The sequence below is a fragment of the Pteronotus mesoamericanus genome, unplaced genomic scaffold (assembly GCF_021234165.1).
Source record: "Pteronotus mesoamericanus isolate MK-2021 breed Mesoamerican mustached bat unplaced genomic scaffold, CSHL_Meso_final scaffold_651, whole genome shotgun sequence".
Taxonomy (NCBI): Eukaryota; Metazoa; Chordata; class Mammalia; order Chiroptera; family Mormoopidae; genus Pteronotus; species Pteronotus mesoamericanus.
This window is the reverse complement of record NW_026555325.1, coordinates 21,862,769-21,880,177: the sequence shown is the minus strand read 5'-3', so window position 1 is coordinate 21,880,177 and position 17,409 is coordinate 21,862,769. Positions and strand designations below refer to the sequence as shown.

General features: G+C 35.7%; 1 protein-coding gene across 1 annotated transcript in view; it reads left to right on the top strand.

Moving 5' to 3' along the window:
• The window catches only part of BAZ2B (bromodomain adjacent to zinc finger domain 2B), a 359,528-nt gene that overhangs the window by 325,998 nt on the left and 16,121 nt on the right, over positions 1 to 17,409 (top strand). Inside the window, exons 32-35 of the mRNA XM_054562718.1 lie at positions 8,787 to 9,442; positions 9,860 to 10,133; positions 10,310 to 10,465; positions 10,809 to 10,969. Coding sequence (XP_054418693.1) covers positions 8,787 to 9,442; positions 9,860 to 10,133; positions 10,310 to 10,465; positions 10,809 to 10,969 — 1,247 coding nt within the window. The remainder of the gene's footprint in view (positions 1 to 8,786; positions 9,443 to 9,859; positions 10,134 to 10,309; positions 10,466 to 10,808; positions 10,970 to 17,409) is intronic.

Here is a 17,409-nt window from a genome sequence, read left to right as displayed (position 1 = left end):
GAGTCTCAGAAAAATCACGGCAATGGGGATACATTTTACCAGTGTTACCAAGCATCAGTTTGGAAACAGGTTAGCAATGCCTGTCCCAGCATTATTAGTCAACCCAGAATGCTCATTCTGTAACAGGGCCACATGTTTCCTCCTCCTCTGCTTTACTTACTATCACTGTTATCCCTTCCTTGTATAAACAAGTAAGCCCAGCCTTTAAGGGTCCTTCCAAGTGCTTTTGGCCATGGACCTGTTGAGAGCCTGGCTTAGTATGGATTCTGCTGGATTTCCTCCTGCTGGGCCCACTCAGACTCCTGCCGAGCATGCTCACCAGAACTGCTGGCTTCACCTCCACAGGGGCTAGTTGCTTCGTATGTGCCTCATATAACAGAAGGATGGTAAACGTTTGCTTTGCTTTCCCTTCTAAAGGGGCTGCCATCACCTGTTCTAGTTCACCTTCCCCCTTAGGACTCATGAAAATCTCAAACCATCCTATTTAGTGTACCACTCAAAGTCATCTGGCATCCTTGGGCATAGCTACTGAGATCATCCTAACTCCAAGTGAATTACCACTGATCTCAAGGAGAAATCCTTCCACCCCTGTGTGCTCCCCTTCCAGAAATCTGTGACATCAGGACTTTATTGGACACTGACTGTTGCATAAGATGCATGATCACAAAGACCACTAGTAACACACATAGTGCTAATAAATATCAGCAAAGGCTATCAGTGAAGGCAATGTACAAGCAGGGAAGTAACAGTACACAGGATCTCCCAGCTCCCATAGCGGTTCCCCAGGACTTGGGTGTGTGAGAAGAGCACTGGAAGAGACAGAACACTATATACCCCCCTCCTTGCACTGTGTTTATGGGTTAGTGTGAAAAAGGGTAGAAAGCACTTAAGAGATCCTCAGGTCTAGAAACAGTGCTTGTGGGTGTGTGTACCAAAAGCCCAAGTCTACTGAGGACTCGGAGCAGCGTTGACAGTAGCTGCTAAAGGCCCTGCTGTTCTTCTGCTGGCCCTCAAGAAAGTGGGAAAGAAGAAAGCCCCCGTGGCCACTCAGCTGAAACCAAGGATTTTTTTTCCCCTTGAATTCACTGTCTTTTTTTTAAACCATTTAGAGTATGTTAGATTGTAGATAATTTACTCAGTATTAAAAGGAAAATGAAACAAGTTAATTATATATCTATACTGTGATGTGAAAGACTCTGTTCTATTTGATATTAAGGCATGGTTACAGCATTAGGTCTATAAGAATAAAACCTAATTCCTGTTGTGGATACAGGGGAATCTTACCTAGAGGATGAAGATATTATGGTATCCATCATCTTTCTACAAATTCCTGGATCACACTGGGAAGGAAAAATTCTAGATAGAAAACTGATATGAATCTGCTTTACTTCAGTCCTTTCCACAGTAACAGCAAGATGTCTCTTAGGAACTGGGTTGTTGTAGCACCACTGACATACAGACACTCACAGAGCTGTGAAATCCTAAGGTTATGCCTTTGAGTCCTGGGAGGAAGCCCTTAAAGAGAGAGACACCTATATTTTAAATTCCAGTGTTTTTACATTCCTTGCCTTCTCTATTTGTTTCACTTACAGTTTAGTGAAATCTGTTAGAAAGTTTTAGCCTGCTGGCCCTGGCTGGTGTGGCTCAGTGAATTGAGGGCCGGCCTGCGAACCATAGGGTCGCCAGTTCCATTCCCAGTGTAGGGCAAAATGCCTGGGTTGCAAGCCAGGTCCCAGTACGGGGTGCATGAGATGCAACCACACATTGATGTTTCTCTCGCTCTCTTTCTCCCACCCTTCCACTCTCTAAAAATAAATAAAAATTTTTAAATTTTTTTTTAAATGGAAGTTTTATCCTGCTTCAACCCAACTATGGAGAGCCATAGGAAAAAATTTTCACTTAAACTGAGAGCAATGGACCCCTCGTGTTCAGTGATAACTGTTAGGTGAACTGAGAGGGTTTGGATTGATCCTGGTAAGACTCAGGAAGACATATTCTCTTTCTAATAGCAAACTTGCTACTTTTAAGATTTTCTTTAATTGGGAAATGGTGGTATTTTCTTTGTTATTATGCACTTATAGTTACTACCAAGGAAATTAATCAGCTGAACAGCACTCTATTTTATCTCTTGTCTTCTTCTTCTTTAACCTGCTTTAAAGATGTTTATTAATACTTAATGAGGCCCCTGGCTGGGTAGCTAAGTTGGTCAGAGCTTTGTCCTGATACACCAAGGTTGATGGTTTGATCCCTGGTCAGGGCACATGCACAAATCAACCCGTGAGTGCATAAATAAGTGGAACAACAAATTGATGTTTCTCTCTCTCTTTCTCTCTCTCTCAACCCGCCCCCACTCCCCAAAAAATAAATCAGTCAAAAATGTTTTAAAAATACTCATTAACACATGCCAAAGAAGTAAGGGCTGGAAAGTACAGGAGATTATGTGAAATAGGAGATAGAAAACTATTTAATATTAAAGAATTTTTTTTCAATTGCAGTTTACAGTCAGTATTATTATGTATTTGTTTCAGGTGTACAGCATAGAGGCTAGACACTCATATGCTTTACAAAGTGGTCCTCATATTTCCAGTACCCACCTGGTACCATACATAGTTACTACAATATTATTGACTATATTTTCTATGCTGTATTTTACATCCTCATGACTATTTTGTAACTACCAATCTGTACCTCTCAATCCCTTCACCTTTTTCACACAGGCCCCCAGCCCCCAATCCCCCTCCCTTCTGGCAACCAACAGTCTGTTCTCATTTTGTTTGTTTATTTATATTCTTTACATTTCACATATAAGTAAAATCATATGGTATTTGTCTTTCTCTGACTTGTTTCTTTTAGCATAATACTTCTAGAACTATGCATGCTGTCTCAAATGGTAAGGTTCATTCTTTTTATGGCCAAGTAATACTTTATTGAATATATGTACCACAACTTTTTTTTTTCACCAGCTCACTATGACTGTTTACTAAAGAACCACATCAAGTGGGCTGACAAATACATAATATTTTTATCAATGTATATTGGGTTTGCATTACATTTCATCACTTTGACAGCCGGAGAATAAATTTTAAAAGGATAGATTAAACATACAAAGACATAAAAACAAATACCCCTTAGTTCAATATGAAGATAACAAATCCATTAGTATGTCAATACATGAGCATGCTCAGCAAACAACAGCTGGAATAGTTTGAGTGTCAAGAAATGTGCAAGTATTTTGGCAAGTGCTATCTCATCTAATTCTCTCTATAAACATGGAAGATACAATAGATATAGTTATCTTTGTTTTTCAAATTGTGAAACCAAACTAACAAAGATTGAATCACCCAAGGATAGTTTGATGTGTTACTTAAGGTAAGTAATATTAGTCCTTTCACTGAAAAACTCCAAAATATTAGTGGTTTAATAAAATAAATGTTATTTCTTACATGTGTCACTATCTAATGCAAGCCAGAAGGGAGACATTAGTATTCTGGTCATTCAGGGACTGAGGATACTTCCATCCCATCCATTGGTGGATGGAGACTGAGCGTAGGGACAGTACATTACAAGTTTTTGTACATCAGGCCTAGAATGGTGCATACCACATCTGCTTACATTCTCTTCTCCAAAATTATCCCTGTTAATAGAGAGAGACTAAATGTTTTCTCCAAGACAAGACATAAGATAAAGATGTCTGCTTTCACTACTAATATAACAACATAGTCCTAGACAGTCTCGCTATTTCAGTGAGGCAATAAAAGTCATACAGATTAGAAAAAAAGAAATAAAATTTTCTCATTTGCAAATGTCATGATCATCTATGTAGGAAACTTCAAGAATCTACCCAGAAAGTCCTATAACTAATAGGTGAATTAAGCAAAGTTTCATAACGCAAGATCAACACACAAAATCAATTACATTTCTATATTATAAAAATAAACATGTTGAAATTAAAAACATGATGCCATTTATAATCATACCAAAGAAAATAAAATACTTGGTATAAATCTAACATAACATGCAAAGGACTTTGTGCTAAAAAATCACAAAATACTAAGGACATAAAAGGAAACTTGAACAGAAAATAAATAGATGGTAGAAATAAAACGACTACATTAAGCATTTTTTTCTTTCTTAAATGCAGATTGATTTTATTTTTTAAATGTCAGAGTTAATTATAAAATATTTTAAAAATTTAAAACCATTATAAAGTCTCAGCAATTAAACCAACATGACACCTGCACAGAAATAATCAATTAGATCAATGAAATATAATGAGCATTCTAGAGACAAATGTATATATCTGTCGAACAATGTAATAATATATGATTAAGTTATTATTTCAAATCAATGGGTAAAATAAAGCTTATTCAACAAATAAGGTGCATGGACCACTATTACGTGAAATAAAATGAATATAGAGCCCTATTTCACACGTTATAGAAGAAATATTCAGGTGAGTTAAAAATTAATATGTAGAATCTAAGGAGTTTTAGAAGAAAATAGAACTAATATTTAACTTTTTTATCCACTCATCTATTATTGATAGGCACTTAGGTCGCTTCCATAGTTTGGTCATTGTGAATAATGCTGCAATGAACATAGGGGTGCAGAGCTTCTTTTGAATTAGTGTTTTGCATTTCCTCAGATATACACCCAGAAATATATATCTGGAACCTCTGGGTCATAAGGCAGTTCTATTTTTAAATTTTGGAGGAATCTCCATACTGTTTCCCACAGTGGCTGCACCAGTCTGCGTTCCCACGAACAGTGCACAAGGGTTCCCTTTTCTCCACATCTTTGCTAATACTTCTTGTTTGTTGATTTACTGACTCTAACCCCTGTGACTGATGTGAAGTGATATCTCATGGTGGTTGTGGTTTTAATTTGCACTTCTCTGATATTAGTGACATTGAGCATGTTTTCATATGTCTCTGGGCCATCTGTATGTCCTCTTTGGAGAAGGGTCTGTTTGGGTCCTTTGCCCTTTTTAAACTGGATTGTGTGAGGTTTTGGGGTTTGTTTGTTTGTTTTTGGCATTGAGTTGTATGCGTTCTCTATAAATTTTGGATATTAACCCTTTATCAGATGTATTATTGGTGAATATGTTCTCCCATTCAGTGGGTTGTCTTTTAATTTTGTTGATAGTTTCCTTTGCTAGGCAAAAACTTTTCAGTTCAATGTAGTCCTAATTGTTTTTTTTTCTTTTGTTTCTCTTGCCCAAGGTTATATATCAGAAAAAAATATTACTAAGATTTTACTGCCTAGTCTTTCTTCTAGGAGTTTTATGGTTTTAAGTCTTACATTATAAGTCTTTAATCCATTTTGAGTTTATTCTTGTATATGGTGTAAGAAGGTAGTCTAGTTTCATTTTTTTCCATGTATCTGTTAGTCTTTTTATACTAAATATTGTATATATTTCTTTGAATTTTTAAAAATAACTTCACATTTTAATTGGAGGTTTAGCTATTTATAATTAAGCAGTCTGAGTATAAAAGTTAGAGACAACCACAAATAGACTATTAAAATATATCACCGTCTCAGTCTACTTTGTTAGATACAAATAGAAAGTCATCTGCTGGCCTCAAACCAGTGAAAACTGGTTGGTTGATTGATTGGTTTATTTTTGAGTATATGACAGTGGTTTCTGAGTACTGCTTCTCAGAATCAATCCAGTCTAAATAATAGTACTCCCGTACTACCTAGTAATTTGTTAAAAGTTAAGTAAATTTATGAGCACAGATATATAAGGAGAACATTTGTAATTCTTTTCACATGTGTCTAATTGGAGGTAATGAAGTAGGGTGGTCTTTTGGGGCAAATATACAGAAGTGTGTAAAGATCATATGAGGTATGGCATATTTTTTCTAGCTGCTTTTAAGATTTTTTTCTATCATTCATTTTCAGCAATTTGATTATATGTGTTGCTGCACTCATGTTTCTTTTGCTTAGAGTTTGTTGAATTTTTGGGGTCTATAGTTTTTAGTTTTCATCAAATTTGGAAAAATTTTAGCCATTATTTTTTTCAAATTTAATACCTTTGCTAATTTTACTATTCTGTCAGTTTCAGATGAATTTTCATTAATTTTTCTTATTATGCGTCAGTTTTTCTTGAGTCTGCATGCCTTCAGACTTCAGTTGGATCCTACACATTGTGAATTTTACCTTGTTCATGCTGTATATTTTTTAGTTTCTATAAATATTTTTGAGCTTTGTTTAACTTAAACACAGTTAAGTTACTTGGGGGAAAGTTTGATCCTTTCGGGTCTTGCTTTTTAAGTTTGTTAGGCAGGACTAGAACACTGTTTGGTCTGGGCTAATTACCCCCTAACTGCTGAAGCAGATCCTGTCGAATTCTTTCCCTAATGCCTGTGAATCTTGAGGCTGAAGGAACAAGTACTGCTCCCAGCCTGTGTGAGCACTTGACGCTGTAACCTCTAATCCCTGTAGGTACTTTCTTATCCCCTGATCTCTGGTAGGCTCTTCACACGTATGCACCAGTCACTGTTCAGCTGAATACTTCAGGGCTCCCTCTGATATCTCTGGAGTTCTCTCCTCTCTAGGTTTCCCCCCTGAGCAGTCGAGCCACTTTTGTCTCAGGGACTCTCGGTTTCATCTCCTTGTCTCAGGGAGTCTGCCAAGATTCTCCTGGACTCCTCCCTAAGCTTGGAAACTACGCCAAGGCAATAAGCCGGGGCAGTTAATAGGACTTATTCCATTGGTTTTCTATCTTTGTTATCAGATGTCTAGTTTCTTGCAAACTGTCATTTCATATATTTTGTTTATCTTTTGGTTGTTTCATGCAAGAGTGTAAATCTAGTCTCTGTTGCTCCATATTGTCCAGAAACATAAGTCTGAAGTATAGGATTTAATTTGTGGTAAAAACTATTTTCAAGAGAAGCATGTGAGAGCTCTTTCAAGCATTAATAGAGGACTACTGGGTAAATAAATTATGATATATCCCTATACTAGAATAGTATGCAGCCATTTGAGAAAAAGGAAGGGCAGTTACATGTTTTGTCATGGAAAGCCATCTAAGGTATATAATAAAAATATTAAACTCATCCTTTTATTTCATAATTCAAGAAATATCTGTTGAGCCTCTATTGTATAGCACCACCATGTTATGCGTTTGGGATTTAATAAGCAATATAGACAGACATTGCTCTGCCTTTAAGTAGTCTTTCGATTTAAATTCTAGTATGTGGATGTGGAATAAAATAGAAAATAAACAGGTTATGAGAATAATGATAAATTCTGGGAAGGAAATGTACAAAATGAACTTTGAAGGTGAATGAGTTGGGGGACACTACTTTAGATGAGGTGATGAGAGAAAACCTCTGTGAGAAAATGACCATTTGAAATATGAAGGATAAGGAGCCAGTCAACAAAACAGTATCCTAGGCAGGAGTGAGCAGCAAGTACAGTGACCCCAAGAAAGAAAAGAACAGCATGTGGTGAAGCTGAAAAATGAGAGAAAGGAAGAGCAAGGTTAGCAAGGACAAAAGTGGTCAGAGGTTGTAGAGGTTTTCAGGAACCGCATCACACAAGGTTGCAGGCCTTGCTCAGGAGTCTGAATTTCATTCTAAGATGCAGAAAGTAAAAAGTAGTACCCATTTATGTACTAGTATAAAGTGATAGTCACATATGTGCATATAAGGTTTCTGGGAGCATATACAGACATGAATGATGAACCATGGCTACCTCTAAAGAGTAGAAAGAGGGACTGAGGGAGTAGGGCAGATGGGTTTAATTTATACCTCTCACTACTGAATGTTTTACCTTGAATGTATATTACTTTCCAAATGAAATAAAGTAGTAAATCTGTATTTTTAAAAGAGGTCATATAAATTATTTTTAAAGCATTGATCAAAAATATGAGCCAAATGTTGACAAAGGAGAAATGCCAATAAAACTGTAAAAAGATATTCAGCTTTACTAGTGATCAGAAAAAAATACAATTTAGATTTTCACCTCCCAGGTATTGACAATACAGAAAATATCTGCAATGTTCTTTTTCATTGAGGGTTTAAGCAAACAGATGCTCTTATGTGTGTATTTCTGGTATGAATGTGTGTTGATCCAGACTTTCCAGAGGGCCGGTGACAGTATATTTCAAAAACTCTGAAAAGTACATATCTTAGGACTCAGAAAGTTTTTTTGTTTAAATTTATTCTAAGGAAGTAAAAGAGTAAAAATTAAAAGTCCAAAGATACAACTATAAGGTCATTTATCATTTAAAGCATTATTTACATTAATAAATGACTGACATCCATATGGATACTAACAGAAATCCATAGAAAATTGATTATTTAAATTATGATACATTCAATTGACTACTCTGTAGCCATTAACATTTATGGTGTAATTATATATCTTTTGACACATGAGGATCTTTACAGAACATTATTCAGTAAAACATGTAGATTACAATGTTATATATAATAGGATTGCCTTGTTTAAATTTGTAGGTTTAAGTGTGTATCTGTGTGCACAGAGAAATGCTAGAAGGATTTATACAAAAATGTTGACAATAATTTTTGCTATGTATTGTGGCTTTTAATATTTTTTATTCTTTAATTTTTGTAATGATTGATCATAAAAATTACATTAATTTTCCAGTGATCAAAAAATTGTCTATATAAAAGGAAAAAATGGAGAGTATTAAGTATCTAGAAAAGTTCATCAAAGTATTTATGAGTGTAGCTTGATAAATAGTTCTAAAATATAATTATAGTATTGTTTGATCTGGAATAATTGATCTTCATAATACTTTTCAATTTTCCTAGGACTAGAAGAAATTGCAAAGGAAAGAGAAAAACTTAAAAAGGCAGAAAGTATGCAGATCAAAGAAGAAATACTTGACATTTCTGAGGACACTTTAAATTGTTCCAATCGAGAGCACTGTGAACAAAAAGAAGATCCTAAAGAAAAAGACAACACAAATCTGTTTCTTCAGAAACCTGGCTCTTTTTCAAAACTAAGCAAGCTTTTAGAAGTAGCTAAGATGCCTCCTGAGTCAGATGTATTGACGCCAAAACCAAATAGTAGTGGAAATGGTTGCACACTGTCTTACCAAAACAGTGGAAAACACTCAGTGGGCAGCATTCCATCAACAGTAACACAAAGCAGCATGGAAAAGACAGACTCTAATAATTTGTTCAATACTGGTTCAGGTGGTCCAGGGAAGTTCTACAGTCCTCTCCCCAACGACCAGTTGTTAAAAACACTGACTGAAAAGAATAGACAGTGGTTTAGCCTTTTGCCAAGAACACCTTGTGATGACACTTCACTTACCCATGCCGACATGTCAACTGCTTCTTTAGTGACTCCTCAGTCTCAGCCACCATCTAAGTCACCTTCACCTGCCCCAGCTCCTCCTCTCGGACCATCTTCTGCCCAGAATCCTGTTGGCCTAAATCCATTTGCTTTATCACCTCTTCAGGTTAGTACTGCTAAATGTAGCTCATTTTTATGTAGCTTTGCTTGATCTTTGATCCCATGAAGATTTTTATTCAAGGGGAATCAGTGTAATATTTGTAATATTATTATCCCTGCTATAGCTGAAAACTGAAGAGAGTCAGATCTGGTATCAACCAAGCTTCGTCAGAACTACTGATTTCTAGTCTAAGACAAAGGCTTTTTAAATAACTTTTTAACTTATTACTACAGTATATCTAAAAGGAAATTACTTTGTGGAGCCAATAAAAACATGGAATTCAACATTGTTGTTATGTTTAGTTGTCCTGTAATTGTGATAAGTGAAAGGATATTTTTTCAGAATTAAAAAAAATTCAGATTCTAAACATTTTTTTCAAACTTCTTAGATTATTCTACTTTTAAATTGTTTTGTTTTTTACAGATGAAAAGTGGAGTATCTATGATGGGACTCCAGTTGTGTGGGTGGCCCACTGGTGTGCTTACTTCCAATATTCCATTTACATCACCTTTACCTGGTCTGGGATCAGGGTTGGGACTATCTGAAGGAAATGGTAATTCATTCTTGACTCCCAATGTCGCTTCAAGTAAAAGTGAATCTCCAGTACCACAAAGTGAAAAAGTCTCTTCAGCTCAACCTGCAGCAGTTGAAGTAGCAAAACCAGTAGATTTTCCTAGTCCAAAACCTATTCCAGAAGGTAGGTACATTGAGATGGTAGGTACGTTGGCTTTATTTCATTGTTACAGATTCTATATTACAACTAAATCTTTCTTTAATGATTGTACATATAGTTATAAATCTTTTTATTTGCATTGTGCCATTAATTTACATTTAAAATATTTGTAAAAGATCTGCATATTTATCTTAAATTAGAAATGCAGTTTGGTTGGTGGAGAATTATTGACCCTGAGGACCTAAAAGCTTTGCTGAAAGTGCTACATCTCAGAGGGATAAGGGAAAAGGCATTACAAAAACAAATTCAGAAACACTTGGATTACATTACTCAAGCCTGCATCAAGAATAAGGATGGTATGTACCTAAAAGAGATTTCTGCTGTTTTACTTAGTTATGAGAATTAATACTTTTAAGAAATATTTTTGTATGTTTTGACTCTTAATTTATTCTATTTTGCTTAGCAAACAGTAACTTTTTACATTTATTAAATTATTACTTTCCTACTTTTTTTACAACTTACTGTTTTGTTTCTTAAAAAGAATATTCCTACTTTTAAGAGTAAGCTACATGCATATGCATAGGTAACATTTGTATATTAAGTTATATGCACATGTTATCTCTGGAATTTTATTCGTGTTCTGGAAGAAATCATTAAGGGATAAACTGGATTTTAAAATTAATTTTTTTTCAAACGTAGTTGCTATTATTGAATTAAATGAAAATGAAGAAAACCAGGTAACTCGAGATATTGTGGAGAACTGGTCAGTAGAAGAACAAGCAATGGAAATGGATTTGAGTATTCTTCAGCAGGTGGAAGATTTAGAAAGGAGAGTTGCATCAGCAAGTTTGCAAGTGAAGGTAAAGTTGACTTGGAATAAAATCTATCTTTAGGAAAGTGGAAGGTAACTAATATTTATTATATGCCTGATATATGCCAGTCACTGTGCTAAGTGTTTTCACTTTATCTCATTTAATTCTCAAAACAATCCTGAATTAATGTTACCCATCTTATCAGGTAAGGAACAAAGCTCAGAGTAAGTAACCTGCCAGTGGTCATGTAGTAAGTGGGTAAATGTGGATCCAAGCTAAGAATGTCTGACTTCAAAGCCCATGTTTTTTGGGGTTTTTTTTTTACTAAATTTTGCTGCCTCCTTCGTGGTATCCAAAAATTTCATTTCCATTATGTAGTTCTTTACCACAAGCAGAATATCACAGTTTTTCCCATGATCAATGTAAATCTTTATCAAACTCCTGCTATAGTGTTTTTTATATAGGATCAGGAACCCCCTTGTATAGAAACTATGGTATATGGCACACTTTCACTCTCTGTAATTTAAAATTGGAACATATAGATATATTCTCATATATGTTATATTGCCATAAATACACACCCTACATATACATGTAAAGTTTTAATAAATTTATCTAATGAACATTACCAGGTCACAAAACAATGATCGAACTGGCTTCCAATGGATGGGCAAAAGGAAACTTTAATTTTGTGCAAGAATTTTTAGTTTTGTAAAGAGAAGTGGAAAGGTCTTTCTTCCCAGTGAATAATGCGGTGCTGTCTGAGAATAAATGGATGATGATGAATAAGGGTGTGACAGGCACCAGAAAAGGTTTAGAAAATGTAGTCACCATGTACTATGATTTGATATAGTTTCAAATAAATATATTAAATAAACATGCGATATACTTATTCAGAATGAAAAACATATGTCATGATACTATTCTATCCTATGATTAAATTTTTGCTTCATAATTACTTTAATGCTGGCATTTGGAACCTTTTGAGCATCTCCAAAAAAAAAAAAAAAAGTCATTTTCCAGAGCATTAAATACTCCTTTCTTGCCACAAATGTAATTACCAACTTTGGGAAGCAAAATTGTGTCATTTGCTGAAACTATTTTGCTAGCAAACTAGATTTTCCTTCTGGTACTATAATACAATATAAAAATGCCTCATTTGTCTGGCATTTTCAACAAATGAACTCTTCCACACAAGTTAATTTTCTGGAGAAATAAAAATTATTCCATTTAGTGCCATAATTTTTTAGCATGTTTGTTGGATAGCTTATGTTATGCATTACAGTGCCTTCTTAAATTGAGAATAATGAGTTTGATTTAAATTATTGTGGAGGCACAGGATCATCAGTATGAAGACCAATCAATAGAAAATGATTCCCTCAGGAAATGCAAAGAGGTTCTGCCCTTACATTAAATGCTTTTTAAACTACTTCATCTGCTTGCTATAGTCTGTCTCTGTCCTCTCTCCTGATTTAGTTGTTGCTGTGTGCTAGTTTAATTTTATTGGTTCTTCCAAACCTATTTTGCTGCAGCATCCCCTGTCCAGTTTTCCAGTTCTAGCTGGCTATTGGTTGGGGAAGCGCACCATCAAGTTTCTTGGGCCTGAGCATTTTTCTGGAGACAAGCTCAGTTTTTAGTGCATTGACCTTATCACATTACTGGCTGCTTAGATGTTTTTGGGTTGTGCTCTCTGTAGCTAAGATAAGTGGAATTTGTTTAAGTGGGATGTGTTTAACAGCCTGTTAATAATGCATTGCTGAAATATTCTGTATTATTCTAAGAAATGAATCATATTAGCCTTGAAGAGTCTGAAAACACAATTGATGAAAATAACCACAAAACAATATTTTAACACTTACAAAGATTAAATGAAGACCCTGACTGGGTAGCCCACTCAGTTAGAGTATCATCCAGATATGCCAAGGTTGTGGGTTCAGTCCCAGGTTAGGTCACGTACAATGAATGTATAAATAAGTGGAACAAATCAATCTCTCTCTCTCTCTCTCTCTCTCTCTCTCTCCCCCCCCTTCTCTCCCTCTCTCCCCCCCACCACCCCTTCCTCTCTCTGCAAAATCAATAAATTTAAAAAAATTAATGAATTTTTCTTATCTGTACCCACCAGTGTAAAAGAAGTGTAAGTTTTCCATTTTGCCTTTTATCTAATCCTAGAGATTTCTCCACTGTGCTTTCTTCCTCCCATTAATCTACCACCAGTGGATTTTTCTGTAATTCTCCTTGCATCTCCTTCTTTGAATCTAATATATACAGTAAGCTACAAAACTGCCATTTTCTGGGGCATTTTCTCAATCTGTTGAGACTTTGCTTCGCAGCATATTTTGTCAGTTTGCCTCAAATAAACAAACATAAAATTCTCTTAAAAAATAAGTTAAAGAAAGAAAATAGAGTTAAATGTTTAGCCTGAGAACTAACCATTGTGAAGACACATTAAGCAGATAGAACATTCGTTTTTACTTTTAGGGGAAAAAAGTTGCTGATGATTTGGAATTTTTTTATATTGTAGGAACATCTGCAAGTCTCTAGTCCTAGTTTTATTGCTGAAGAGTATACAAAAAGTCTAATTACTCTTCTAGCTCCTCAAAAGACAGATCCTGTGACTCTTTTTAAGTTTTCTCTTTTATTGGCTAATTAATTCTTTCAACCCTAAGTCCTGTGAAATGGTTTCCAGGACCATGATTCTCTTCTGAATAAAAACCAGTGTCAATACTTCTTAAAATGTTATACCCGTAAGTGTACATAAAGAAGTCTGAAGGTGTTCGTGGGACTTTTACTTTCCTTAATTCAGCACTACACTTCTGTCAATGCTATTTGAAATTTCTACCTTTTTAGCATCCACATCATACTATTGCTTCATGAGTATGTACTTTTAAAAAAAAAATCCCTGGGCCCCTTTTATAGTGCTTTTACGTGAGTTCTGTGATTAGTTGTTTAAACTTCAAAGCTAAAACTTATATTTATCATTATTCTCTTTACTAATCTCGTTTCAGTACCTTTTTCAGCACATGAAACTATTTTAATCTTAATCCTGTCACAGGATATTAAATTTCCTTTCTAACTTTAAGTCTCCTACAGATTTAATAGCAATCAAACAAGTTATTCATATTGTTTTGGCCAAATATAGAGCCTTTGGATATTGTCAGTGACCTTTTCTGAGGTGACAAGCTTTATCAATCACCGTTCTTCAGATACAGCTTTTAACCACCTAGACTTCTCTAGTTGTAATCTAGTCTCACATTTTTTTTTATCTTTTTACCTTGTAGAAATCAAGATATACTGTGCTTATTGTATTCCTTCCCTTGATTTAGATATTTAATATTTCAAAATATGGGAAAGAGGTTCATTCGACATACGAGTACCTAATGTACTTATGTGTACTATTCATAATTCCATTCTTACTTTCTGAATGTTCCAATGAGCTGAAGAGGTGAAATTGAGCCTAATAAAGATAAAATAATTATCTCTTAAAGTTTTTAATAAAAAGGATGATGTTCATTCTGATTTTCCTTTAATATGCATTTTGTAAGTACCTATTCCACATCAGAGAATGGACACCACAAAATTTTTTTTAAAAATAATGGTTTCTACCCTCAGAAAGCTGGGTATGTAATAGGGATAGGAGACATGTATACATGTCTACAGAGAAGTAGAATCATAAATAAATTTAGAAAAAGAATACACAATTTCTGATGGAAATATGGGAGAGATCAGGGAGCTTTCAGGTAGAAGCAGAGATGAAACTTGAGAAGATGAGTAAGCTTTTGAAAGTCGGAGATCAGGGAATGCCATACTAAAGAACGTGAATAGCATGAGCAGAGTACCAGGATCAAGAAGCTCAGGACATGAGACTTCTGATCAAAATGGAGCTGCAAGTAAAGATGGCTTGGCTTGTCACACAACCACAGCAAAAATTGGAACTAAACTACAAAAGACCATCACCCAGAATCATCGGAATATCGAGCTGTATGGAAATCTGACAACCAAGGAATTAAAGAAGTCACATTCATCCAGACAGGTAGTAGGGGCAGAGGTATGGAATAGGTGGTTCCCACACCCACAAGTGGCAGATAAAAATCAGGAGGGATCCCTCAGGAATGAGGGATCCCAGCAACACGCCAGACCACCCAGCCTATGGTTCCATTGCCAGGAAGATAAGTCCCCATAACTTCTGGGGTTGGGGCGGCAGAAGAAACTGTGGGATTCTCAGATGTCTCCTTTTTAAGAGCCCACAACGGCCTTAGGACTTGTGTAGACTCGCTCCCTTTGGGCTCCAGGACCAGGACAGCACCTGGAAGGACACCAGTGGCACATGGGGAGAAAATGAAGTAACTGGCATCAGGGTAAGTGTCAGGGCACATCTTCCTTCTGGAAAAAACTCCAGAGACCAGGCAGCAGCCATTGTCCCTTTTCTGATTTCTCCCTAACACAAAGCCACAGAGTGGCAACACCATATCGGAAACTCCATCAACCTGGTTCACACAAAGTTGCCCTATCCTGGCAATTATCTAAGGCTCTACTCCATCCAGCTTACCGGTGCACTTTTCTACAATAGGTCACACTACTAAGACAGGGGAGTCAAAGCAGCTCCATCTAATACATAGAAACAAACACAGGGAGGCTGCCAAAATGAGGAGACAAAGAAACAGGCCCCAAATGATAGAATATATCAAAACTCCAGAAAAAGAACTAAACAGAATGGAGATAAGCAATCTATCAGATGCAGAGTTCAAAACACTGGTTATTAAGATGCTGAAGAAACTTAGTGGGTACTTCAACAGCATAAAACAGACCCAGGCAGAAAAGAAGGTTACACTAAGTAAAATAAAGTAAAATTTACACAAAACCAACAACGGAGTGGATGAAGTCGAGAATCAAATCAATGATTTGAAACATAAGGAAGAAAAAAACATTCAATCAGAGCAGCAAAAAGAAAAAAGAATCCAAAAAAGCAAGAATAGGCTAAGAAGCCTCTGGGACAATTTCAAACTTACTAATATTTTAATCATAGGGTGCCGGAAGGAGAAAAGAAATAACAAGAGATTGAAAACTTACTTGAAAAAATAATGAAAGACAACTTCCCTAATTTGGTGAAGGAAATAGACATGCAAGTCCAGGAAGCACACAGAGTCCCAAACAAGACAGACCCAAAGAGGACCACACTAAGATATATCATAATAAAAATGTCAAAGGTTAAAGATAAAGAGAGAATCTTAAAAGCAGAGAGGTACGTACAAAGGAGTTCCTGCAGGAGTGGCTGTCAGCTGATTTCTCAAAAGAAACTTTGCAAGTTAGAAGGTACAGGGAAGAAGTATTCAAAGCGATGAAAAGCAAGAACCTACAACCTAGATTACTCTATCCAGCAAAGCTATCATTTAGAATGGAAGGACAGATAAAGTGCTTCCCAGATAAAGTAGTTAAAGGAGTTCACCATCACCAAGCCATTATTACATGAAATGTTAAAGGGACTTACCTAAGAAAAAGAAGATCAAAACTGTGAATATTAAAATCTCAGTAAATTCACAACTATCAACAATTAAATCTAATAAAAACAAACTAAGCAAACAAACAGAACAGAAACAGAATCATAGATATGGAGATCATTTTGTGGGGGGGCGGATCAGTTGGGAAGGGGAAGAGGAGAACAGGGAAAAAGTACAGGTATTAAGAAGTACAAATTGGTAGGTACAGAATAGATGGGGGGTTGTTAAGAACAGCATAGGAAATGGAGAAACCCAAGAACTTACATGCATGACCCATAGACATGAACTAAGGGGGGAATGGCTGGAGGGAACAGGGTACCGGGTGGAGGGGACAAAGGGCAAAAAATTGGAATAACTATAGCATCATCAGTAAAATATATTTAAAAATGAATAAAGCATTCTTTCTCTGAAAAAAGAAACTCAGGACATGTCTCTGGAGTGACAAGACATGGAACTTAACTGAAGTATAGGATGCATGAATGGGATCATGGGAGAAAAAGGTAGATCAAGGTATTTGCATGTCATAGTGAAAATTTGGATTTTGTTAAACAGTAGAGGATTTGAAGGATTTTGAGCTAGAGGATCAGTATAAGCAAGCTGAATTATACAATAATATTATTTATTTTATATATATGTGTATGTGTGTTTATATATCTATAATACTCCCAAAACCCGAGAAATATATAAAATTATATATTTATTATTACATGTTTAAACTTCAGTCACCTTCAAAGTACTCTCCATTTGATGCAATATACCTATTGAGAGCTTTCTTTCACTGCTTAAAACAGTTTTTGAACCTGTCGCTTTAGATGCCTTTTAGTTCTTCTGCTGTTTTTTGTTTCATCTCTTCCACATGGGCAAAATGTTTCCCTTTGAGGACTATTTTTGATCTGAGGAAACAAAAAAACAGTCACCTGGGGCGAGATTGGGTGAACAGGGAGGGTGGGGCACGAGTTGGGGGGTCATGCCAGTTTTGGTCAAAAACTGCTT